General features: G+C 38.0%; 2 protein-coding genes across 5 annotated transcripts in view; one reads left to right on the forward strand and one right to left on the reverse strand.

Annotated features, from left to right (window-relative positions):
* LOC139943676 (xaa-Arg dipeptidase-like) lies at positions 1 to 12,931 on the forward strand. 3 transcript variants are annotated; one of them, XR_011786873.1, is made up of 8 exons: positions 1 to 333; positions 1,233 to 1,443; positions 2,013 to 2,184; positions 2,610 to 2,758; positions 3,198 to 3,340; positions 3,802 to 3,956; positions 4,724 to 4,965; positions 9,246 to 9,352. XR_011786873.1 is itself a non-coding variant. In XM_071940415.1 (8 exons), exons 2-8 carry the CDS (start codon positions 1,259 to 1,261, stop codon positions 9,395 to 9,397), a joined length of 1,194 nt encoding a protein of 397 aa, XP_071796516.1. In that variant the 5' UTR covers positions 5 to 333; positions 1,233 to 1,258. The 3 variants fall into 3 exon arrangements, 2 of the variants coding, with proteins under 2 accessions (XP_071796516.1, XP_071796518.1); XM_071940415.1 differs by lacking the exon at positions 4,724 to 4,965 and adding an exon at positions 8,203 to 8,440 and having other exon boundaries at positions 5 to 333; positions 9,246 to 9,397; XM_071940417.1 differs by lacking the exon at positions 4,724 to 4,965 and adding an exon at positions 5,865 to 6,093 and having other exon boundaries at positions 13 to 333; positions 9,246 to 12,931.
* LOC139943668 (sorting nexin-14-like) overlaps positions 12,638 to 24,861 on the reverse strand; it is a 27,873-nt gene continuing 15,649 nt past the window's right edge. Inside the window, exons 16-31 of one of the 2 annotated variants that reach the window (XR_011786872.1) lie at positions 23,319 to 23,383; positions 22,773 to 22,975; positions 22,416 to 22,465; positions 21,811 to 21,917; positions 20,648 to 20,750; positions 19,524 to 19,564; positions 18,786 to 18,856; positions 18,300 to 18,345; positions 17,523 to 17,652; positions 16,955 to 17,048; positions 16,472 to 16,542; positions 15,869 to 15,964; positions 14,605 to 14,696; positions 14,006 to 14,062; positions 12,884 to 12,984; positions 12,638 to 12,652 (exon numbers count right to left, since the gene is read on the reverse strand). Coding sequence is in view for 1 of the 2 variants with exons in the window: in XM_071940403.1 (XP_071796504.1) it covers positions 12,955 to 12,984; positions 14,006 to 14,062; positions 14,605 to 14,696; positions 15,869 to 15,964; positions 16,472 to 16,542; positions 16,955 to 17,048; positions 17,523 to 17,652; positions 18,300 to 18,345; positions 18,786 to 18,856; positions 19,524 to 19,564; positions 20,648 to 20,750; positions 21,811 to 21,917; positions 22,416 to 22,465; positions 22,773 to 22,975; positions 23,319 to 23,383 (1,256 nt within the window). In the remaining variant the exon portion in view is untranslated. Of the gene's footprint in view, positions 12,653 to 12,846; positions 12,985 to 14,005; positions 14,063 to 14,604; positions 14,697 to 15,868; positions 15,965 to 16,471; positions 16,543 to 16,954; positions 17,049 to 17,522; positions 17,653 to 18,299; positions 18,346 to 18,785; positions 18,857 to 19,523; positions 19,565 to 20,647; positions 20,751 to 21,810; positions 21,918 to 22,415; positions 22,466 to 22,772; positions 22,976 to 23,318; positions 23,384 to 24,861 lie in introns of those variants that run through there. The other variant, XM_071940403.1, reaches the window with a different exon arrangement.

Here is a 24,861-nt window from a genome sequence, read left to right on the forward strand (position 1 = left end):
CAGTAAGAATCCCGACTCTTGCTTTAGCTTTGGACCCTTGTCGAAACACGGCTTCGGCTCCGTTCTCTCGTCTGAAGCCTAAAGACACGTACGTACGCAAAGCTCGGGTAATATATTCAAAACAACCGCGGGGTCAAGCTAGTCTGAGCCAATTACTGGAGCCGACGCCGTGGTTTCGAAAACGGCCTATTTAGGCTTACTACATCAACAAACACATCCATCATTCTGTCATTGATGGGGCAAACGATGTTTTTTGTACAGATGTTTACATAGAATAACACCAAAACGAGCAAGCACATTTTTGAGTTATTGTGCTCTCCTCATTGTGCTACGGTAAGTGAAACAACTTGAGGAATATCGTCATTAAAAAAGTGTGTTTGTATTCAAAAAATGATTTCATTTTTAGTTCACCTCCAGCTGGTGGTGTGGAGGTGGAGACAGAATGGGTGGGCGTGGCATCAAGGTTTTAGGACCATGGCCCGTGACCATGCAGGGTGTTTAACTATAAACTTAAGTAAAGAAAACCAAGAGAATAGTTAAGGGTCACGACCACACACTACTCCTAGAACTATGCGGTTTCGTTTCACTATCGTCTGCCGTAGCGTAGGAGACGATAGCCCCCCCCCCCCCCCACACACACACAGGATAATTTTAACTCTACTGACTGTCCTATCCCCCATAGAGAAAAAAAAACTGCAAATACGACTTGTTTGTTCATTCATTTGTGATGAATTTTTATAATATCTCTAGTTAAAAATCCTCTCATCTCATCCTCATCACAGCATCACATCACAACCACATACATTAAGTAATAAAACATCATCATAGTTTGTCTGCAAGTTTTGTGTTACTGTTGAGTGTTTAACATAAATTTCTGGCAGTGTCAGCTCTTAACAAAATCACTGACTGACATCGGGAGGATCAAAAGGGTTACAATCTTCATTTCTATAATTTGGGGGGGGGGGGGCGGGGGCGTCCCAATACGAGGGGTTGAGTTGTATGGGGTCTGTTCACTAGAAAGCACCACACACCTCTAATAATTCTAACTGCACCTGATACAATATTCCTGTTGTCTCGAGCCAACCCATGTGCACACACGCAGTGCGTATATTCAATCATTTGAAGGCTGCGCTTTATAAAAAGGAAGAAAAAGAAGAAAGTTTATTTCCTATCTTGAATTGAAGAGCATACAATATTTTAATATCTTTCCTATAATTTTGCTTGTTTTCCAGGAAGTATTTTGAATCCAATTGTCATCATGGAGGAGGCAGCCAAAGCCAAGATTGATGCATCAGCTGAAGACTTAAACGCCCTCAGTCAGGACATCTGGTCACACCCTGAGCTCAACTTCAACGAGCACCACGCCCATGAGGTACTTACAGACTTCTTGGAGAAAGAAGGCTTCAAAGTTGAACGCAAGTTTGTGCTAGAAACAGCGTTCAGGTAAACAAAAAATTAAAATATTTCCAGGGCAAAAGATCATCACTGAAGGAGGTTGTGAAAGAAAGAAAATTTGGTGGAAACGACAGGACTTTTCATGTAGGCCTATTCGCATGATTTAGTTTTTGCAAATCAAAATAGTATCATGGTAAACACTACCCCATACACTAACCGGCAAATAGAACTTTTTGATAAACCTTTCAACTAAAATTGAAACAGAAATATCAAAGATTACAAATAACGCAATTTATCATACTTCAGTAATTTTTAGAGGGTAGGGCAAAGTGTATTCTAAACTAACACTGTGTTAATGTAACACCGTATATATTTACCGACTGTACTTTACAGTCAGGCAACACTGTTTGAACTTGCCTGGAACGGCTGGTTTCAATTCCATGCAAGACTTTAAATTTTGTAGGCTCATTGTGTTTCACTCACTCCATGGATATTATTATTTAGTAGAAATTGAAAACTATTCAATATCATAACATGTGACAAAAAGGGCACTTAATTACTCAAACAAGTCCCTTTTAACTTTTTTTATTTTGATATTCTTAAAATCAAATTCCCAGGGCGACATTTGGTTGTGATGACGCGGGACCTAATGTGTGTGTGATCTGTGAGTATGATGCACTGCCTGGGATTGGCCATGCCTGTGGTCATAACCTGATTGCAGAGTGTGGAGTCGCTGCTGGGTTGGCCATCAAAGCAGCGTTGGAGGCAAATGGAAATAAATATGGGAAGGTAAAAGTTTGCAATCTGAAATAATAATCATTGTACAATGAGTTTGATTTTCAAACCATGTCTTCAAAGCACCTTAGACTATTACTTGCCCAGTTCATTAGGCCTGGAACATTTCTGAAACTGTCTCAACTCCTTAGGAGTATGCAGCACCGGCAGCCAAAATGGAGCATATAGGGTGCTAATCATTCACATAAAAAATCTCTACCCTAGCAGTTGCAGTTTTCCCTATTACTCATTGGTGATGAGATTATTAAAAGTGTCTTGCAGTGGAACACTTCAACACTTGTGTCTTGAATGGGATTCAAACCCACAACACAAAATATGGTACTTTTTGAAAGTCGGAGGGATGTGTAGGGGTTTAATAAAACGCTTAGGCCTACAAAGTGATAAAGATTTGACACATAGCTTTGTGTTTCTATCACCAGGTGACAGTGCTCGGAACTCCAGCAGAGGAAGGTGGTGGGGGCAAGAAGTACTTGATCAAGGCCAACGTCTTTGATGACATCGCTGTGGCCATGATGGCTCATCCCTACAGATACAACGTGCCTCGCCCGATCGCGTTGTCAGTCATTGCGTAAGAATTTCATTAAATCATGTCATAAAATGTCTGTAATTGCTACATGTATCCATGCCCGTTCAAAATGAAAAGAAACCAAATCTTGGTCAGTCACGCGTGCCTTAAATAATAACTTTCAAATTAAAATTTGTGAAATTAATGGTCACCCATAGTTGTTAACTTAAAGTGAAAATAGATTTTTCTAAAACATGGTGTAATGTAACCTCCCTGCTTATTACGTTTGTTCATGACATTTCATTACACAGAGTATTCTCAAACAGTTCAAACTGATTCCAATTGGTTTGATATACAAATACCAGATTACATACAAGGGCTTGAACCAATAACTCTGCACATAAGCTTTAACTGAAGTTGTATAAAGCTATAGCTGAAGTCGCTGGTTCGGGACACGGTCTTACTGTGTTATCTATGACAGTAAACTTTTTGTTTTATTTAGACTGAAAATCAAGTTTCACGGCAAAGCATCTCATGCTGCAGCTTCCCCCTGGGATGGTAACAATGCTTTGGATGCAGCCGTTATGTGCTATCAGGCAATCTCTAATATGAGGCAACAGATAAAACCAGACTGCAGAATCCATGGTAAGTAAAATGCTTGTGCTATTTATAGGCACAGGACACTATTGGTAATTACTCCAAACAAATTGTAAGCATAAAAACTTACTTGGTAACAACCAATGGAGAGCTGTTGATAGTATAAAACATTGTGAGGAACAGCTCCCTCTGAAGTAATGTGAGAAGACTGGTCTTTGACAATTACCAAAGGTGTCCAGTGTCTTTAAACTTCCCTGGGTGCATAGCTGAAAGGGTGTGGTTGTCTTTTGGTCACCCTGATTGAATCTGGACACCTATACATTGACTAATCTAATACAAGAAAAAAGAGGGATCTAGAAGTTGCAAACTGCTTACAAACCAAAATAAAATATGTTATATAAGTTTAGTATAGAAAACATTTACACTAAATAATAAACAAGAAAACAACAAAGTATTAGTATGTTTGTATTGCTGTATTTGTCACAATATATTTATTTTTTTAAACCAAGGGATTTTCACGAATGGCGGTGCTGCGCCAAATATAATTCCGGAGGAAGCTGAATTAACATATTATTTACGAGCTCTGAATGAGGGGGAACTTGCTATTGTGAAGCGTAAGGTTCTAGCATGTGCAGAGGGTGCTGCTTTGGCCTCAGAATGCAAGGTTAGTCTGATGGTTAACCCTCCTACTATGGTAACACCTTTTCAGGGGTTGTGTGTGGTGGTACAGCTGTACACAGAACAAACTGTGTATTATTTGTGTATATTCACCACAAGATGTTATATTGCAGGCTGGCAGAATTTATTTATCATTTGAAACCCACAGTGGATGATATTGAATGGTTAGACAGTGGGAGGGTTGACTAATTTGTTATATCGAGCTTGTCGACTTAATGTTTGAGGTGATGTTTGATTCTTTAGCAGCAAAGACTATGAGTGTTCTATCTCCAGCACTAGTGAGTTCTTGAGTATGCTAAGAATCAAAACTTGAGAGTTAAGTATCTTGAAATGGTTGATGTTAATAATAATATTGGTTGCTTCTTATATAGCGTGAAAGATGTCAGACTACGCTAGAATTATGAGGCCTACGCCTTTTATAGCACCATGTAATGTTTTACAAGGTGCTGTGGCGTGCTATACTGCCAATCAAACCAGGAACACCAGAGCAAACCCTACTCTTTTCGATAAGTCGACTGGGTTCTTTTCAAGCGTTACACAAAATGTGGGACCACTGGCTTTACATGTACGTCCAATCCCAAGGACGAAGCAATAGTGTCTTGCTGAAGGACACAAGTGTCATGGCTGGGACTTGCACCCAGACTCTGCTGATCAGAAACACCAGAGTGCTCAGAACCACTCAGCCACAACACTTCCACATATTACACTGACCTCTGTTTTCATTTTATGCTTACGCACCCCTTTTTGGCCTAGATCGATGTTGCTGTTGTGCTGAGTTATGCTAGCATCATTCAAAATGGTGGTCTAGCCTCGGCGTACGAGGCATATATGACTGATTTTCGACAGGAGTTCTGTACGGACTCTTTCGAAGTGTCTAAGGGGGGCTGGTTCAACAGACTTTGGCAATGTGTCATACACAGTGCCCGGAATACATCCAAGTTATAGCATTATGACAACAGCTGTGAATCACACGCGTGAATTCACTGCTGCCTCAGGTACACTGAAACAATCTAAAAGACTTCCTTCAGCTTGAAGTCATGCCATTGCTTCTAATCATCACATTGGTGTTGGCTTTTCATTCTTCTTTAATCACTTAATAAAAAGCATTTATATAGTACCAATGTTGACTAAAAAAGACGCTCAAGGCGCTTTAAGGATTAAAAGAAGTAAAACAAGCAGCCAATAACATACCAAAATATATAAAACAACTGTTTGTATAAACAGGAAATCCTTGAACCCCTAGAAAAACAATATTGAAACTACAAAAAAACTTTAAAGGAGTCCTAAGAAGGAGGGCAAAAACAAGAATGGCAAGCCTTTAAGCATGAAGCCTGCCCTTAATAGGTGAACAGTTGCGCACCATGGTCTTGAGCGTAAGGCTCGTAACATGAAGCACGCCCTCAAAAGATACAGTTCCACACTATAATGGTCTTAAAGGTACTTAGCCTTGTTGCATGAAGCGCGCGGCCTTAATAATCAAACAGCCTGTGCCTAGGAAGTTCCCAACAGTAACACAATCCGTCCCATTCTTTAGGAAGTTCCAACAGTAACACAATCTGTCCCATTCTTTAGGAAGTTCCAACAGTGACACAGTCTGTCCCATTCTTTAGGAAGTCCCAACAGTAACACAGTCCGTCCCATTCTTTAGGAAGTTCCAACAGTAACACAATCCGTCCCATTCTTTAGGAAGTTCCAACAGTAACACAATCCGTCCCATTCTTTAGAAAGTTCCAACAGTAACACAATCCGTCCCATTCTTTAGGAAGTTCCAACAGTAACACAATCCGTCCCATTCTTTAAGAAGTTCCAACAGTAACACAATCCGTCCCATTCTTTAGGAAGTTCCAACAGTAACACAATCCGTCCCATTCTTTTGTTTTAACTGTACTTTTAGGTTGAAAGCAAAGATTTGTTTTCCTACGCAAATATCTTGACCAACGTTGGTCTTGTGTCCATATATGAGAAGTACGCAAAGGAATACGGACTGGAGCTTGAGTACAATGTAAACCATACAGGCTCGACTGATTTCGGCAACGCTTCATATGTGGTCCCCGGGATACATCCGATGTTCTATTTAACGGACAAGGCCAACATTCATACACATGATTTTGAGGGTGTGGCAGGTACACAACATGAGTGATTTTATGCAACCATCAAAATAGCAAGTACCCTCTTGAATGAAGGCGTAATGTTTTAAATTTTGCTCTGAAACAGTATCGAATAAAATGACAACGGTTGTTAATTTTCCACTATCATGAGGACTCAAACCATTGATTCATAAACATTGCTTTGCATCTTTTCCTTTGCATGTTTGTCTTGTTTCTTTCCTTGATTGCTTTTTACTGTGCCTCCTGTTCCTTTAAGATTTAAAATATTATCCTTAAAGGCAGTGGACACTATTGGTAATGACTCAAAATAATTATTAGCATAAAACCTTACTTGGTAACGAGTAATGGGGAACTGTTGATAGTATAAAACATTGTGAGAAATGGCTCTCTCTGAAGTAATGTAGTTTTTGAGGAGGAAGTGATTTTCCACAAATTTTATATCGAGACCTAAGAATCAGATTTTGAGGTCTCGAAACCAAGCATCTGAAAGTACACAAGTTTGTGTGACAAGGGTGTTATTTCTTTCATTATTGTCTTGCAACTCCGACGACCAATTGAGCTCAAATTTTCACAGGTTTGTTATTTTATGCATATGTTGAGTTACATGCTGAATTTTGAAATACTGCTTATAATAAATAATTTCAAAAAGCACAATAGTGCAAAAATTCGCCTCAAAACCGCTCCAGGCGCATTACAGATTAAAAGAAGTAAAACAAGTAGCCATAAACATACCAAAATATATAAAACAATTGTAAGCATAAACAGGAGTTCCATAAAAAAAATCTTTAAAAATTTCAATGAAACTTCAAACACTAACTAAAAGGAATCAAAAGGACAAATAAGAACCGAAGAACCTCCCAGTAAAACACTGAATGTAGACTATGCATACAAAAAATGAGTAAAAACTATCTATTTAAATTGAAGGAGTGTTTAAATAACTAAGTAAAAGAAATAGGCAACACACTAAGAACATGTATGTGCTATTTCAGGTAAAAATATAAAAGGTATCAATCATATGGAAAGTGCATGTATCAGCTGACTGTTCACTGTCTATCAACATTCATAAGTCTATTCAACATAACTCAGCATCCAAAAGGTTTAGACTGTGATAAGATTGGTATGCATGGCCCTGTGTTAATCTTGGCTATACTAATGGATGGTGTTGATACGCAATGCTATGCTACATGAACATGTGTAAGTACAATATCTATAGAGCGAATCTCCGTAAAAAAAAATCTATTGATGGAATTCGCTTCTAAGGATAAAAGTTATGACTCATTTATATCGTTGTGGTACCCGCTGCCAAAACATAGGATTCGAACTACATGTACCTCTAGCTACCGGGCAGTCTCGGTAGTCTAGTTGGTAAGACACTGCTCTAGAATTGCAAGGGTTGTGGGTTTAAAAGTGATATTTTGTTCACAGGACTTGGGAAAGTATACACAGTGCTTAACCAAAATGAATAAGTAATGACTCCAAACCAATTGTGCTTAGCTTACATCCGAGACTCAATCTACCCATCTGTAAGGGTGCTCATTGCAAATAATATGCCCTATCATGAAACTTAACTAGTCATCTGTTTCCCTAGGTTTCCTCAGTATAGAAAAATGCTCAAAATTTCATAAAAGAACTTACTTAGATAAAGAAACACTATACATAATAGAATAGAATGTCAATTAAAAAACATCAAGATTTTGGTTATATTTGTCCCCACATATTTCATGCTAGATTTGTATTGATGGGTTGGGGGGGGGATAAGCTTAATCTTAATAATATTCACCCGAAGTGGGTCTGAAAGTGCTTCTGACATACACCTGTTCACTGGGCGTCAATTCATTCCTTTAACTATCTCCGCTGCCGGTGAGTTTACAGCATGTGCTGCCAAATATGTGGCGCACTAAGCTTATCACATGAACCATCTCTGTCCTCACAGGTACCAATTTACCCCCGGGTGGAGAAAAGCAATTATAGTCCAGTGTCTTGCTCAAGAACACAAGTGTCACGACCAGGAATCGAACCCACACTCTGCTGAACAAAAACACGAGAGCTTGAGTTCGGTTCTCTTATCCGCTTGGCCACGACACCCTGTAATCTAAATACCATGTACATATTCCCATGCATTAGGTGCAGTTTGAAACAACCTTTGCATATGCCAACCTAGTGTCCAATGATGGTCTTGCATCCATTTATGAAGATTGGGCATCCTCTCTGAGTGTCCAGATAAACACAGATGAGAAATTAAGGAGAGGGGGATCAACTGATATGGGAAATGTTTCCTACGTTGTGCCAAGTATTCAACCTAAATTTGCTGTCGGACAAGGGGATGGGTCTATTCATACCAGATCTTTCACAGTCTTTGCAGGTACATTAATACGTAGAGTTAGTTTATCCAATCATACACTTAATCCCTAGATAACATAATTACAATGGTTGTAATGCCTGCATGAAATGTTTACATCTTTGTTTGTCTGCTTCTTTGCTGCCGGTTTTGTTTTCCTCTCACAGATGCTATTCAATACAGTTTCATTTTAGATCCATGATTTGTTTTGCCCTAAAGAAGGTATACATTTGGTTATCACTCTTAAAATTAACGACAACAAAAAGTTGTGGTTAAAAGCATACAGCAGCTTTTGACAGTATTACGCATTTTGAGAAACATTTTACTATGAAGTAATGTGGTGTAAAAAATATAAGATTTTGTGCCCCCAAATTGTAATCTTAGAAGCATTACTGCAGTCATGCTTGTCAGATTTAAGTATTATGGAATATTCTATAGCTATTCTATGTAAAAGACGTTTAAAACCATTTGTTAAAATAATGGTTAGAAAGATGTTTTAAAAGTAGAATAAAATGATCCACACAAACATACCTCGAAATTAGGTAGTTTTCCTTTTACTTTGCGAACTATTGGGTTTGGCAACGGAGTCAAAAATTTGACTCCACAAAACGGCATAGGGAAAACCGTGCAATAATTATATTCTACTTTTAAAACATCTTTCTAACCATATGCATTTTATTACAAACAGTTTCAAACACTTTTCATTGACCAACTCGCCCGATCCAAGGCAACGTGTCCCTTTAAGTGGATGCATGATGTGCAAAGGTTGTACACATTGTCCCCTACTTTCCTGAACTGAATCAGCTTTTTTATATTTTCCTCCATGAAGGTGCTCCCGAGGCTCAGGCCCCGACGTTGATTCAAGCCAAGGCTCTAGCACTGACTGCTATCGAGCTTCTCCAACCGGATGGACAAGACAAACTCAAGAAAATCCAGCAGGAATTCAAAGACACCATCAGCAAGTTGACTGTCCCGGAATAAATTTGGAGCTTGACTGTCCTCCTTAGATAGGAGTCAACAATGGCTCATGATTCAAGATAGTATGATAACTATCTCATACGGGTCCTTTGGACGAGACGTAAAAATAGGTCCCGTGTTGTGAGTGATGCACGCTAAAGAACTCGCCACAGATTTACTGGTACTCTTCAGTAAAGGACGTGTAATGTTGTTATCTTGTCCATATGCCATCTTTAAGTTTGTGTTATGGATATATAATTAAACTCAACTAAAATATGCGTGCTCTGATCTCCTTTAAAGCAGCCACAATTGGCAACCATTGCATTTTTAAGCAATAATGGAAATATTGTTGAAATCCATGACGGTGGAGTGATGCTTTAATTACCATTAACTGTATGAACCACGCAAAACAATCTCACAAATCTGTGCAACATTTTTGGGACAAGACAAACCAATGAACTTGAAAATATAATATGACTGATAATCAGTTGCGAGGCCATTTTTCTTTTGTAAAGGGCTTTCCATTGGAAAATCTTGAAGCCTATGGGAAACTTTTCTATGGGCACCGAGGCTACGACCAGGGGCTCCGAAGTACATGGCCTCCATGTGGTATTCCAGGCCTGATAAAGCTAAAAAAATTTTAACCAAAAACCTCTGTTTGGAAATGAGGCTTACGAACTACAGAAAACTAAAGTTTCTGTACATGTACATGTAGCTTCCTAATGTAATGATCTCCCAGAAGTGCCATTTTGTTCCTATAAAAATAAAAAACATTATGTAAATGTTGAATAATTTGTTGTTTATATATTTCTTTTCACAGCTCACAAATACATCAGTATTTACAACCGAAATATGCATTCTATGCTTTGTGTTTGAATGATTTAATTAACATCTATAATACATATTTGAATTTGTGTGTGACAAAACGTTACATTAATTATTCTTCAGTAATTTTAACAGTGTTACTCAGCAGATTGGCAAGAAATTGTATTTAGATTTCTCCTAGAGTTTATAGACCATGTTAACAAAAAGGGTCACAGAGCTTGGACTTCCTGCAGGCACAATTTGTACACAGCGCAACGGAGGAATTTATTTACATTTTATAAGGATTGCACTTTAATTTTGACTAATGTAAAACATTTTTTACTACAAACACTACTTACGTGAGATTTACACATGTTGCTACCACAAATGCCTACCAATTATTATGTGTTAAACAAACTGAGGCAAACCTATTTGCGATCCCTGGCTGTACAGAATAAAGCAAAATAAACGAGTAGATTTAAAGAAGAAAAAGACTTTCCTTCTAAAGCATTATTAAGGCACCAGACACTATTGGTAATTACTCAAAGTAATTGTTAGCATAACAACTTAGTTGGTAACAAGCAATATAGAGCTGTTGATAGTATAACAAATTGTGAGAAACGGCTCTCTCTGAAGTCATGTAGTTTTTGAGAAAGAGGTCATTTCTTACTCAAATATTAAAAGGCTTCAGACCTGAATATCTTTTAATATTTTTGTAGGCATCTTAAAGCACACAATTTCTGCAACATGGCTGTTTTTACCTTTCGTCGTCTCTTGAAACTTCGATGACTAATAAAGTCCAAATTTTCACAGATTTGTTATTTTATGTATATGTTGATATACACCAAGTGAGAAAACTGGTCTTTGACAGTTACCAAAGGTCTCCAGCACCTTTCTTTAAGTGAAACTTACTCTGGTTTGATGCTAGCATGCAGTGCACCTAGTACAGTCCAGTGTACAGACTCCTCCACACATGATGTTGCCTGGCTTATCCCATATTGGCCAATTCACCATACCCTAGCATTCCCTGGCTAGAGCTGGCAACTTTAGGAATGTTTGTGTTTGTTTTATGTGAATGAAGTCACTGGACATAAGGAAGAAAGCTCAGTGGGTTTTACCAGTAGAATGCATAGTTCACTGAATAACGGGAATACCTTTGATAAAAAGAACAATTCTTGCAAATCAAATAAATGCCCGTCCCTACAAGTCACTGATTTGGACTTGCCCATACCCCCACAGGGGAGGAACTTGTACCCAGGACTAAACCATTAGTGAAAATAGGTAACTTTGATTTAAAAAACAAGAAAAGAAAAAAAAAAACTTCTTAAAAATCAAATAAATGCCCATCCCTACAAGTCACTGATTTGGACTTGCCCATATCTCAACATACATGGGAGGAATCTTTACTCCAGACCAAACCATTACTGAAAACAGGTAACTTTGATAACAAAAAAAAAGAACACTGGTATTTACAGTGCAGTATGAAGGCAGATTCCTCATAAGCTGAAAGGGTTTGCATTCTACTTAAAGGCACTGGGCACCTTTTAAAGACCAGTCTTCTCACTTGGTGTTTCTCAATATATGCATAAAATAACAAATCTGTGAACAATTTGGGCTCAATTGGTCATCAAGTTGCACGAGAATGTTGAAAGAAAAAACACCCTTGTTGCATTACTTTGTGTGCTTTTGGATGCCTAATAAAAAGCTACAGGCCTGAAGTATTTTTGTTACTTGAGTGAGAAATTGCCTCTTTCTCAAAAAAACTATGTTGCTTTTAGAGGGAGTCATTTCTCACAATGCTCTTTACCACCAACAGCTCTCCATTGCTTGTTACCAAGTAAGTTTTTATGATAACAACTATTTTGAGTAATAACCAATAGTGTCCAATGCCTCGGCTGTCACTCATAACTATATACAATTCTTTTAACTTACTTGGTAAGGGATGAAAACTAAAGTTAACATACAACAAGTGTTTTCTAAGTATTAAAGGTACAAAATAATGTAGGACATATAATATTAAGTATAAAGCAAATAAATCTATTTTGGAAACTATTTAAATATTAACGGATGGTGTCAAATTTGTATGAAGTACTTTCAAGCTAAAACTTCAGGTTTTTGTTTTGTTGGCGATCAGGACAGAAAAAAAGTTTAAAATGTAAAATCACTGATAAAAACAAATTCTGAGACCTACAAAAAATGGATCAACAACCAGAAGTATCTGGTTACGTTGCTGCATCTATTATGTTCTGAATATATTTGACCTCAATCATATTTCCACAAAAAATTAATTGGTGATTGGTCGAAAAGTTGCCTGCCTGTATGTAACAAAAGTTGATTGGTTGAAAAGTTGCCTGCCCCTAGGTAACAAAACCTGATTGGTCGAAAAGTTGCCTGCCTGTACGTAACAAAGGCTGATTGGTTGAAAAGTTGCCTGCCTGTAGGTAACAAACGCTGATTGGTCGAAAAGTTGCCCGCCTGTAGGTAACAAAGGCTGATTGGTTGAAAAGTTGCCTGCCTCTAGATAACGTGATTGGTCAAAAAGTTTCCTGCCTGTAGGTAACACAAGCTGATTGGTCGAAAAGTTGCCTGCGTGTGGGTAACAAAGTCTGATTGGTCGAAAAGTTGCCTGCCTCTAGGTACCAAAACATGATTGGTTGAAAAGGTGCCTGCCCCTAGGTAACAAAATGTGATTGGTCAAAAAGTTACCTGCCTGTAGTTAACATGACCTGCCACTCATCTGATTGGTTGCTTGTAGACGTGTTTCCATCAGATTAGACTTATGTCTCCATGGCATCAGTCTTCAAATTCTGAAAGAAATGAAACACAAAATATTTGAAAAGGATAAGTTTCTTCTTTATCTATACAAAAAGACACAGTTTTCTGATTTAAATATTGTGGCAAAATGGTCGCCTGGGGGCGCAATGACTGGCTCAGTTTGTGCCGTGCACGTGACATGTGTACAGCGCGTGCTCCCTGCGTGGAGATCACATGAGAAGCATGTGGCGCATATTCAATGGCGGCCGCAGTAAGCATTTCTAGAGGCAGCGAGTAGATGTGAATTGGCGGGTTATGGCAAAGCAATGAATCAATACGAATCTAAGAGCAGGCCAGTAATTGCAAACCCAGGATATGATTACACATTTACCTAAAGGCAGTGGACAATATTGGTAATTACTCAAACTAATTATTAGCATAAAACTTTACTTGGTGAAGATTAATGGGAAGAGGTTGATGGTATAAAACATTGTGAGAAACTGCTCCCTCTGAAGTGACGTAGTTTTCGAGAGAGAAGTATTTTTCCACGAATTTGATTTTGAAACCTCAAGTTTAGAATTTGAGGTCTCGATATCAACCATCTAAAAGCACACAACTTCGTGTGACAAGGTTTTTTTTCTTTCATTTTTATCTCTCAACTTCAACGACCGATTGAGCTCAAAATTTTCACAGGTTTGTTATTTTATGTATATGTTGAGATACACCAAGTGAGAAGACTGGTCTTTGACAATTACCAATAGTGTCCACTGTCTTCAATTAAAAGGAAAGAATCATTAAAAAGAAGAAAAAGAGAAGGTGAATCAGAATAAATCACCATCTCTTAATCACGTAAATCAAAGACACTGTGCTTTAAGTCAGTTATTTTTGTGTGCGTTTCCGAACAGAAAAATCTAGCTACAACATGTACAGCGAAGACTCTATTGACCGCTCGAGCAACGCTACAATGATCCAAAGTTCTATCGAGAACAGAGGACTACCTGCATCCGTTGACTTTTTTTCCTTTTATAAATCACATATAGCTCCATTATTTTTATTATTTTTTATTTTACTTACACTGTCAAATTCAGGAAAAACCTCCAGAATGATGATATCAAGAAGCGTGTAGGCAAGCTGAAATATAGAAAACAAGTAAACAAATTTATTAAACGAAAACGAAAAGAGTTTTAAAAAAGAATTGCGTGCGGTCCAGTGTAATGTAAACTAAAATGTTTTTGGGGGGGTTAACTTTAGAATAAATAAATACTCTGATGCTGTCAAGATTTGAGATTTGTGCTGATTTAGCTTGGATATAGGGATAGGCAAACTCATCTGCTAAGCAAGATTGGGGAGGGGCTCAAGTAAACTCATCTGCTAAGCAAGCTTGGGTTGAGGGACAGATGAATTCATCTGCTAAGCAAGCTTGGGTAAAGGGGGACAGGTAAACTTATCTGCCAACTTGTTGAGGGTGACAGGTAAATGCATCTGCTAAGTGCGCTAAGGTTGGGAGTCAGGTAAATGCATCTACTAAGTAAGCTTAGGCTGGGAGACAAGTAAACTCATCTACTAAGCACGCTTTGGGTAGGGGAACAATTAAATTAACCTGCTAAGCAAGCTTAGGTTAGGAGAAAACTCATCTGCTAACCAAGCTTGGGTTGAGAGACAGACCAGCTTACCTGCTTATTTAGCTTGGGATATTGTAAACCATCGAATATGAATCTCAGACCAGCACAGAACTTATCCTCTCCCATAACCTGATGCAGTTGTTCTGTTTCAAAAGACAATAATATTAGTTTTCACTCATGCACCACACTGTCAGATGTTTCAGTGTCCCTTTTTGCTGTGCTTACAATAAAGCATGTTTGTAAAATGATTGTTGGTAAGGAGAACTCTGTTTATCAGTAGAACCATTGGATAATGATTATCATAATATTGACTCCTTTATAGGGCTTACATTAGGCTTTTAACATAATAACCCGATGGCTATAAACGTCATTTTTGATTATAATAATATTGACTCCTTTATAGGGCTTACATGTACATTAGGCTTTTGACACAATAACCCCATGGCTTTAAATGTCATTTCTTAAACCATCTCAGCTCCCTTGGAAGTATACAGCCTGCACTGCCAAATATGTACCCACATAGCTAAATCTATCACAAGAACCATCTCTGCCCTCACAGGTACCCATTTACCCCGGGGTGAAGAGAAGCAAAAAGTGTCTTGCTGAAGGACACATGCGTCATGACCGGGATTCAAACCGACACCCTGGTGACTTGGCAACCATAACTTGAATCCATTGCACTAAACAGCTTGGCCACAACACGACAGTATTGTTTGTGTTTTACCAATACACTGATATGTGTAAAGGACCATACTCTGTACTTTCCCCTAGTCACTCAGGGGGGACTAAAACCCCAAATCTTTGTCATTCTACAGTAGATGTCTTACGACTAGACAACTCTGCTGAACAGAATTTGCTTACAGTGCCCTACCATGATTAGGCCTGGGCGACTAGTGAAATTTACTACTTGACTAGTCGCGCCTCAAATAGTCGCAATTTTTAATTCCCAAGATGCATTGCATCATATTGTTTGCCACAGGCGCAATATAGTAAAATTCACGCTGAAAGGATTGAAGGATTGTGTCACTGACGTCTGATTGTGTTTCATAAGTAAATTATGTTGTCGTGAATAGTCGTGAGACACAATCGGTTCACCAAGAAGAAGGTTACAACTTTTTTGTAGTAGTTGTGGCAGCACGATTAACCAAGTAGTCGCGACTTGTGACTAAGCAATCAATAGTTGTGACTTCGCAGTAGTCGCACTAGTCTCCCAGGCCATGATTTATCTGGGCGTAACTTCAAAAGAACTTTTAATAAACCAGCATTTGAGACAATTTTGTAACGATGTTTGATGGAAGGGAAGATGGATACTCACTAGGGAAGAAAGCCATCATTTGTTTGAATGCTTCCTCTTTCCGTCGCTGTTTCTGGGCATCAGTTCTAGGTGGCTCATCATCAAAGAAAAGTACATCTATTCAGACAAATAAGATAAAAATACTTTTACACCATGTGTGTTGTCAATTGGTCTCATTCACGCACACACGTTTCACAGACCCATGTTTCACGCACCACCAATCCCAGTACTTAAGCAGCATCCAGCAACAGAGTCCAGGGTCCAATGTCATGGCTCTGCTTACCGCCGAATTCTGCGCTTCCTATCCTGATTCCCTGCTTACGTCCAAGCGCCGAGTTTCTGCGCTAGCCTTGTAAGCGTAGAATGCCTACATGTAGTAACCTGGCGTACACACGGGCAGACCAATCCGGGCCCGCATGTGCTGAGCAATGCGCGCCATTTGCTGCGGTGTCTTCAATGCCTAGACTGTGAACAAAAAGACACCGCAGTTGGTAATTTTCAATAGACGGCGCTACCAATTTTGTTTCCCCGTCGGATTGGTCTATAGGAATCCACTTATTAATGAGAAAACATCTGTGACCAACTAGATGATATGAGGAAGCACGAACAGAAACTCTTACTTACCTCTGAGTTTGTGAATGATATCCTCAACTTGTTCCTCAGATTGAACAATCTCCAACTTCTTGGCAAGGTAGCTGAATAAAAAGACCACAGTAATGTTAAAGGTGCTACAATAGACCACAGTAATGTTAAAGGTGCTACAATAGACCACAGTAATGTTAAAGGTGCTACAATAGACCACAGTAATGTTAAAGGTGCTACAATAAAAAGGTTGCAAGAGTAACTATAAATATAAATATGAATAGTAAACTTGCGGGTACAACCATGAGTAAAATCTCTTATGAAGGTGTGGTGGCTCTGAAAAGAGTCGGTTTGGTCTTGACGTTTCACACAGTATACCCGGCTCGTCTAAAAAGCATTGCAATTTGACGTCAATCTTTATGGGCAATTTGGAACACACAGTCATGCCTCATGTGTGAGAACGACGTACAGCACGCCATCATTTCACAAAATTTATTACATGATTGGCTGCTACTGGTAACTCACCTGTCTAAGAATGTTTCCAGTGAGTTCTTAAAGAGTTTCTTGAAGACTATGAGTCCCTGATATAACCATGGAACAACCTCAAATAGAGCTGTGGCTGTGAAGGACAATATAGGATAATATAATTTTTTACCATATAATTTACCATATCCAACTGTGAGTAAGGTCAACCTTTTGGTTTTAATACAGTTAAAGGAACGTTACAGAATTGGTAAGAAACAATAATAGTGAAGATCACAGATTTACATCAAACATACACGTTCTACGTAATGATGGTGATAGTAGAAAACACCCCTTGGAATATTTCAGTCTAAAATATTTCTGCCTTCCATATATGGTGAGAAATAAATAATCTTATATCTTGTTTGGGGTTTATCCCTCAGTGACATTTTATTCATTTTTGTTTTGGCATCGATGCAATGCAAAATTTGTAATCAGTTGTTTTTTCACTATTCTCTAATGACCCAGATGGCCAATCGATCTCGAACTTCTACAGGTTTGTCGGTTTATGTACATGTATATATGGTGGATTACATCATGTGCTTGCGCATAAAGTGGGTTATAAACTCACCAAGATAGAGTATATAGTCAAATACTCCATTTAGCTCCAGTATGTCTGCTCTTGCATCAGGACTTGGCTCTTTGAGTGTTTCACGTACCAGTGACAAACCTGCATTATCACCATATATAGTACAATCCAACTGGAAGGACGAAAATAATAACAATAATAATAGTCGGTTTTTGGTAGTGTTTTATACACCAGGCGTCTCAAAGCGCTTTAAACATACAGTATTTCCTTAAAAGATAAAATGTAATCATTTATAGCTTAAAGGAACACAATGCCTTGGATCGGTCGAGTTGGTCTTTGAAAAAGTCTACTTTTAAAACCTCTTTCTAACCAAATGCATTTTATAACAAACAGTTACAAACACTTTGTATACACAAACTCATCCGATCCAAGGCAACACGTTCCTTTAAAGCCATTGGACCCTTTCGGTACAGGAAAAGAAAAAAAATTTAGTCCATGAAATGCTTTACTTTTTGAGAAAACGGTAAAACAATGTAAATTCTCGTTAGCGAGAATTACGGATTTGTTATAAACACATGTCATGACTCCGATGTCCGATTGAGCCTAAATTTTCTCAGGTGTGTTATTTTATATATAAGTTGTGATACACGAAGTGTGGGACTTGGACAATACTGTTTACCGAAAGTGTATAATGGCTTTAAAACGTAAAAATCTCATTAATAATTATTTCAGGGCATTGCTAGGGTTAACATTGAGAACAATTGCTCATTTCTTGAAAAGTAAAATATAAAGGATAAAAATAGTTGCAAAAATTCAGACCTTTTTGGCGAGATATTCTGCAGGATCAATCACCTCTTCGACTTTCCTAAAACAGAAACAGAAAAAATGGAAACTCTGTAACTCTATACCATCATGACTGATGTAGATAAAGCAAACAATAGTACAGGTTTACGAACAACAGGTACCCAAAACAACTTTACATGTTTGACCTATACGAGATGTTAAATTTGCATCGGGATAAAGAATATTAATTGGTTTTTACCCATACACCAATGTGTGTTATTAGCACTGTTTACTCAGTACTTTCCCGAGTCCTGTGAACAAAACATCACAGGCATGTTACTCGGGTTGGATTCGAACCCATGACCCTTGCAATTCTAGAGCAGTGTCTTATCAACTAGACTACCGAGGTTACCCGGTAGCTTACGACAGTTTGAATAATATGTTTTGGCAGCGGGTACCCCAGCGATTATAAGAGATGTTAAATTTGCATCAGGGATAAAGAATATTAACATTATGACCTACCCTGGTTTTGGCTTTGGTGCCTCCACTGAAGCAATAAATGACTGCAGAAAGGGATCCAAATGCTGCCCTCTCTGAAAACACAAAATTAGAGCCTGGATAAAACATGGCTGATCAAAATGGGAAGGGCTTACTGACCATTGATAAAGATCAACTTGGCACATTAAAAAGAAAGACACATGATAGTCTTTTGAAGAGCAATGAGTTGTCACAAGAAGGCTTGGGTGACTAGAAAATTTTAAGACTCGACAAGTAGACTCTGAATTAGTAGAGACTGATAGAATATTTATTCAGCGTTTACATGCTAATACTGTTTCCGTGTACAGTTTATACATCTATGTATATAAATAGTCGCGACTTTGACAATAGTTTTTAATACACAAGATGCATTGTTGCATACTTTTTGCCACAGGCTCACTACTTAAATTTAAACTGAAACGGTTGAAGGATTGTGTCACTGATTGTGTATAGCGACACAATTGCTTCACCAACAGGTAGTCGCAACTAATTTTGTATTTGCGACTAACTACTTTGTGTTAGTCGTGGCGGCAGGATTAAATGAGTAGTTGAAAAACTGGTAGTCGTAACTCGACTAAGCAATCAATAGTGGCGACTAAGAAATTAGTCGCATTAGTCGCCCAGGCTTAGTCACAAGTAACACTAACATACAGATAAATCATCATTAAAAACAACAGACATGACAAATGGTGTTCAAATATTGAACACTTTGTGTTTACATACCTCCTTAATCACTTTGTAAGACATGGTGCGGACAAACTTTCCTGCAGATAGAAATAAAACACAAAAACATCAAACAGTTTTTTGTAAATTATGACTGTGAAATAAAACTCCTCCATGATAAGTTTTTTCAAAAACTTTGTTCATTATTTCTGCACTGAAACACAAAAACTGACTGAACTTGAATGTTTTTTGTTTCCATGAACGCACATGCACACGACACTCTGCGAACAGTTCCACAGTTATAAGGCGCATCACAAGTTGACTGTCCAGTCTACTTGTAACCTGCATTTACCACGTGTGTGTGAAGTCTTGTGGGTGCTTGGTAAATAGCAAAGATAGCGTATGGCATGTGATGTTAAATGGACCAATGAGACCAATGGGAACTTGAATGTCAATCATGAATATTTATGAGGTATAGTAAAAATGCTTTGTAAGAATTATGTATTGATTATTAATAGACTGTGCAAGTCTCGCACGTAGCGAAAACGAGAACTTAATTCGAAAAAAAGTATATTTTTGTACAAAACCAAATTGTATTGAAATTGTTATTTGTTAAAAAATTCTTAAAGATTATTATTTTTAACGTACTTTTTGTATAATTATTATTTTAATTCGTGTACATAATAATTGTTTTGTTTAAATTAACGTAAAAAAATTATACATTTATCGGGACGAGGATCGCTGTTCGACATCGACCTGGATGGTTTTTCTAATACACCCCGTTTGTGAATCATGTCCAATTGGTGCGATCATCACATAGGTTCAGCGATAATGGGAACGTCAATTGGGTAATATTCTTAATTGTTTAGAGTAAACTGGAAACTGGAGGTCAAGCTTTTTTCTTTAGTTTTCTTCGTTAATTTGTTGAATTGATTTTACTTTTCTGTTTTTAATCACTTATTTTTACATTCCCAAGGACATATTCACTTTTTAGAGTCATAACTTATGTTAAACTAAAATTATCGACAGAACAAAATCTCCCCAACGTAAAACTCCATTAGGTTGGGACCACAATGGTCCCGGAAGTTCAATTTCTCGCGAGACTTGCACAGTCTATTGTCAGGGAGGATTTAGACCCGTATCAGTGTCACTATGCCGTATCTTGTATTTGGCTCATGTCATACCTAGGTTGACATCACCAAGAAACTTGTTGACAAACTCTTCACTCTTAGTCAGGAAACTGTAGAGCAGTTGGCTACTCCGTAAGTTGGGTTTAGTCAGCAACGTCTGTAAAAGTTTACAAATATGAATCAAATTAGGAAGAAAATATTGCCAGGAAACTGGCAGGTACTATCATGTTACATATCGGGGATAAGGAATATTAATTTTTGGTTTTTACCCATAATATACACCGATGTGTGTAGCACTGTATACTAAGTACTTTCCCCGTGTCCTGTGAAAAAAATTCACAGGCATATTACTCGGGTGGGATTCGATGACACTGCTCTAGAATTGCAAAGGTCGTGGGTTCGAATCCCATCCAAGTAAAATGCCTGTGAATTTTTTTCACAGGACTCGGGAAAGTACTGAGTATACAGTGCTACAGACATCGGTGTATATGGGTAAAAACCAAAAATTAATTTGTTACATATCAGTATTTTTTATTTAAGTTCGACACTAGCAAGCCAAACACTGCCGTGCTTCACGGTAATTGCATGATGTGGTGACAAATATCACGCTTTTGCTGTGTCGAATTGCACTGAATTCTCAGACGGCGTTGCTCTTTGGGCATCGAATGCGCAAAGCTTTTGAAAAACGTTTTATGTGCGGTATCTATTCTTATGAAGGTTCTCCTTAGCTGGGAGTATTCTGGGATGGGATGGAAAACAAATTCTGACTGGAACAAACATAATTTGTAGATTTCAGAATTAAACTAGTATATTCTGTTTGCCACTTTTAAAAAAAGACAATGAGCGCTACTCACCAACCATGGTGATAATAAGAACAGAAAGGTGGAGAACAATTTCAAAATGATTTTGTCATTGACTGTCACAGCTCGAATAGCGATCATGACATGTGAGTCTTTAGAATGGTTTTTCCTGCATCGCCATTTTGAATTACTTTAAGTGCGGCAAACTATTTTAATAAACTCACCAATTTGTTGTAATTGCAGCACCTTCTTCGTGCGAAAATCATTCGAGTTGAAAGGCCAATAAGGCAATGAACACCTTTGGTAATTGCTTATATTTTGAACAAAGCTTCATAGGAGATATACATGTAGAGGGTGCTTTGAGGTATGATACAGTGTTTAATCATCAGAACCTTTAGTATCATTATCGGACTTTACCTGAAGGAATTTCTCACAGCTATCTTTTCTCTTCTCCATGAACTCTAGAGACCTAGAAGCAAAAGGAAGTGGTCTTCTAGACGGCAGCTGAGCGTCTTCAAATATACCTACATATAATTGGATGATTAAGAAAGATTTGTCTTATGTCTCTAGAGGTCACATCATTTCAACTGTGTAAACGAGACGTTTTTAGGTCTCTTGAAACGACAAATATGCCTCGTTCATACTTCCTGCGAATGCCAATGCGATACAAATTTTAACATCACAGGGCTGTTTATGGCAGCAAATATTTTTCATGACAAAACTGACGCGAACTATTTGTTGCAAATTTCTGACGCCAACATTTGTATAGCACTCGCAGTAAGTACGAAACGGGCTTTATCCTGGCAAAAAAAAGCTGACAAATCAAACAATGTCTTAGTTTTGTTGTCATCACACACTCTTTATTTAAATGTTTATACTCGAGCCAAAACTATATAATTTAAAGCAGGTAATTATTCTAATAAACAATATGCTAAGGTTTTGGGTCAACTCTGCACTCACACTTACAAATAATAGTAACATGGAAGAAAACTGCCAATGTAAGATTTGCAAACTTTCCTTACCGTGGAACTCCCTTAACTTGGCCTCTAGTACATGGAACTCGTGGTAACGTCTGAAAGGTGAAAAACAAAATGTCTTGGTCCATTAACAGTGGTTCACAAGCAGGAATTTGCAACTATTTTTGTTGTAGCCATGGTAGCATCTTTACCAAGTAGTTGGCAAATATGGTAGTCACGACTCGACTAAAGCAATCAATAGTCAAGGCTTTCTACACAATTTGCACAGGCTTGATTGTGTTTTCATTGATAATTTGGGCTATAAATCAGCATTATGCTGACAAAATCCAAATCTATGACCCTACATTTAGGAAACAAACTACAAAGTTTTAGACTCTTTTTAAATCCAACAAGGTTATTTACCTTTCAACTTCCCAAGATGTATCCTCCCCAAGTCCTTCTTTGACATCAATCCGTTGAAGGGCAATGATATACACAAAGTAATCCTTGGTCCCATCTAGTCTGGCTTCTATTTTAGGTATGCTCACTCTCCACGCACTAAGATCATGGATGGGAGACTTGACTCCAGATGGCTCCTCATCATCAGATATCATTTCTGCATCTGACTAGAATATTTGAAAACAAATGATGAATAAAAAATTATAATAATTGGTTCTTAAATAGCACTTTATCACATACATTTGTGGACATTAAATTAGCTTTAATACAAATAGATACACACTTTTTCAAGCCATTACCCCCATTTGTTGTTGGACCATAGGCATTACTCAAAACCATCTCAACTCCTTAGGAGTATGCAGCATCGGCAGCCAAGTTGGCACACTGGTTTCTAATCATTCACATCAACAACTTCTACCCTCACAGAGGTACCCATATACGCCTTGATGGTAAGAAGCAATTAGTGGATGAGGTTTAATATCTTACTCAAGGATATGTAGCATAACTTACTGTTGGTTGGCTGGACTCTGACTCTGTGATATCTAAAGACGACAAACTCACTGAATCTCCATCAGCTAAGGATGAACAGAAGAAAAAAACATTGTAATAATCTTGCACCAGTTTCAGACAGGCGTTCCATAGTCGCGCCGAACCAAATTCTAAATTAAGTACATGAAAAGTTTGGTGTCTGAAATAGTTAGGAGCGACTGGACGCGCTAGAATTCGAAAGATCGACTGTTGCAGTCAGTCAGAACAACTCTGGAGCACCTTGGTTTCAGACGTCGATCTTGTCATGAGCTAAACCTAATGTGAATGTTAAGTTAAGATCACTTGTATCAAACCAAAATTTAATTGGGTTGGCCCAGAGTCGCGCCTAATCCATTTGTTTCGACGCGACGCTTGAGCGCCAGTCAGAACCGGGTGTAAGTTTCATGATATATGGGTGCGTACGTTAAGCTTCCCTGGGTCGACCCGGAGTGTGGAAGTTTTTTTTTCCCAGGACGAACATTATCTGCACACGTTCATCCTGCAAAAAGAAAAAAAACACACACCAGGGTTGAGCCGGGGAAGCTAAACGAACGCACCTTGTATTTGGTTTGCGGTAACACCATGTGTGTATCTACTTGCTGGGTAGATTATGTTCTTTTGTGAACTTGTCATGGTTTATATTCTGCTACCGCAAGGTGGATTTTCGAAATTCTGGAGACTTGTCAGTTCTGAAAAGAACTGTCCTGCTTTTTAACTACTACCTAGAAGGAGGGTAGACAATTGGCTGGAACTACTACCTTAGCTTTATATTTAAATATGTGTACAAGTTCATATCTTTTAGGCCTAATACCTATATTTTGCTTTACACTATTGTTCTTCAAAGATGTGCTTTATTTTATTTTAGGGTTACTATAATTTACTTTCATATTACACTTGTCATTTGTGAAACCAGTGCAGCATTTCATTTTTTATTTTTTATAGCAGTTCAGGTGCTCCACTACAGGAGGGTCTTACCTCCTCTGGCTGCAACCCCCATTTGTACTTAATTTAAATTTATAACAGTATTTATATACTTGAAATCATCATTGTTGTATTTTTTGTTGTACAAATGGAAATAAAACAAACAAACAAACAAACAAACAAGCTTTAGTGGATCGAAGGTACTTCTTGAACTTCTCAATTTGTCTCATTATTTCGACTAGCTTAATCTAGTCATGGTCAGGAGACTGTTTCATGCTGGTCTGCTTAGAGGGTTTAGTTGTTTTCATACGGCAATAAATTAAATGAAAACTTTGAAACAAAGTGAAGTAAACATTGCGATCAAATCCTTACGAGTAATCCATGACTGTTGTTCAAATCAATTTTAACATAAAAGATTGTTCCCACTTGATGTCATAATTCAGCCATCTGTACAGGCAACAGGGATCTGTTTTTTAATGCACAACACTGCGCTCTATGCAAATACGTCTTTGAAAATACTGCATGCGACACAGCAAGTTTTTGTAAAATTCCTTGCATGCTAGGAATCTATTTTTGTTGCAAGAGAATACAAGATTTTAACTTA

This window comes from Asterias amurensis, chromosome 11, assembly GCF_032118995.1.
Source record: "Asterias amurensis chromosome 11, ASM3211899v1".
In the NCBI taxonomy this organism is placed as follows: domain Eukaryota; kingdom Metazoa; phylum Echinodermata; class Asteroidea; order Forcipulatida; family Asteriidae; genus Asterias; species Asterias amurensis.

Coding starts and splice junctions, on each gene's coding strand:
- LOC139943676 (XM_071940415.1), top strand. CDS start 1,259: ATGGAGGAGGCAGCCAAAGCCAAGATTGATGCATCAGCTGAAGACTTA. Junction 1,444..2,012: donor GTGCTAGAAACAGCGTTCAG/GTAAACAAAAAA, acceptor TCAAATTCCCAG/GGCGACATTTGGTTGTGATG. Junction 3,957..8,202: donor CTTTGGCCTCAGAATGCAAG/GTTAGTCTGATG, acceptor CCCATGCATTAG/GTGCAGTTTGAAACAACCTT.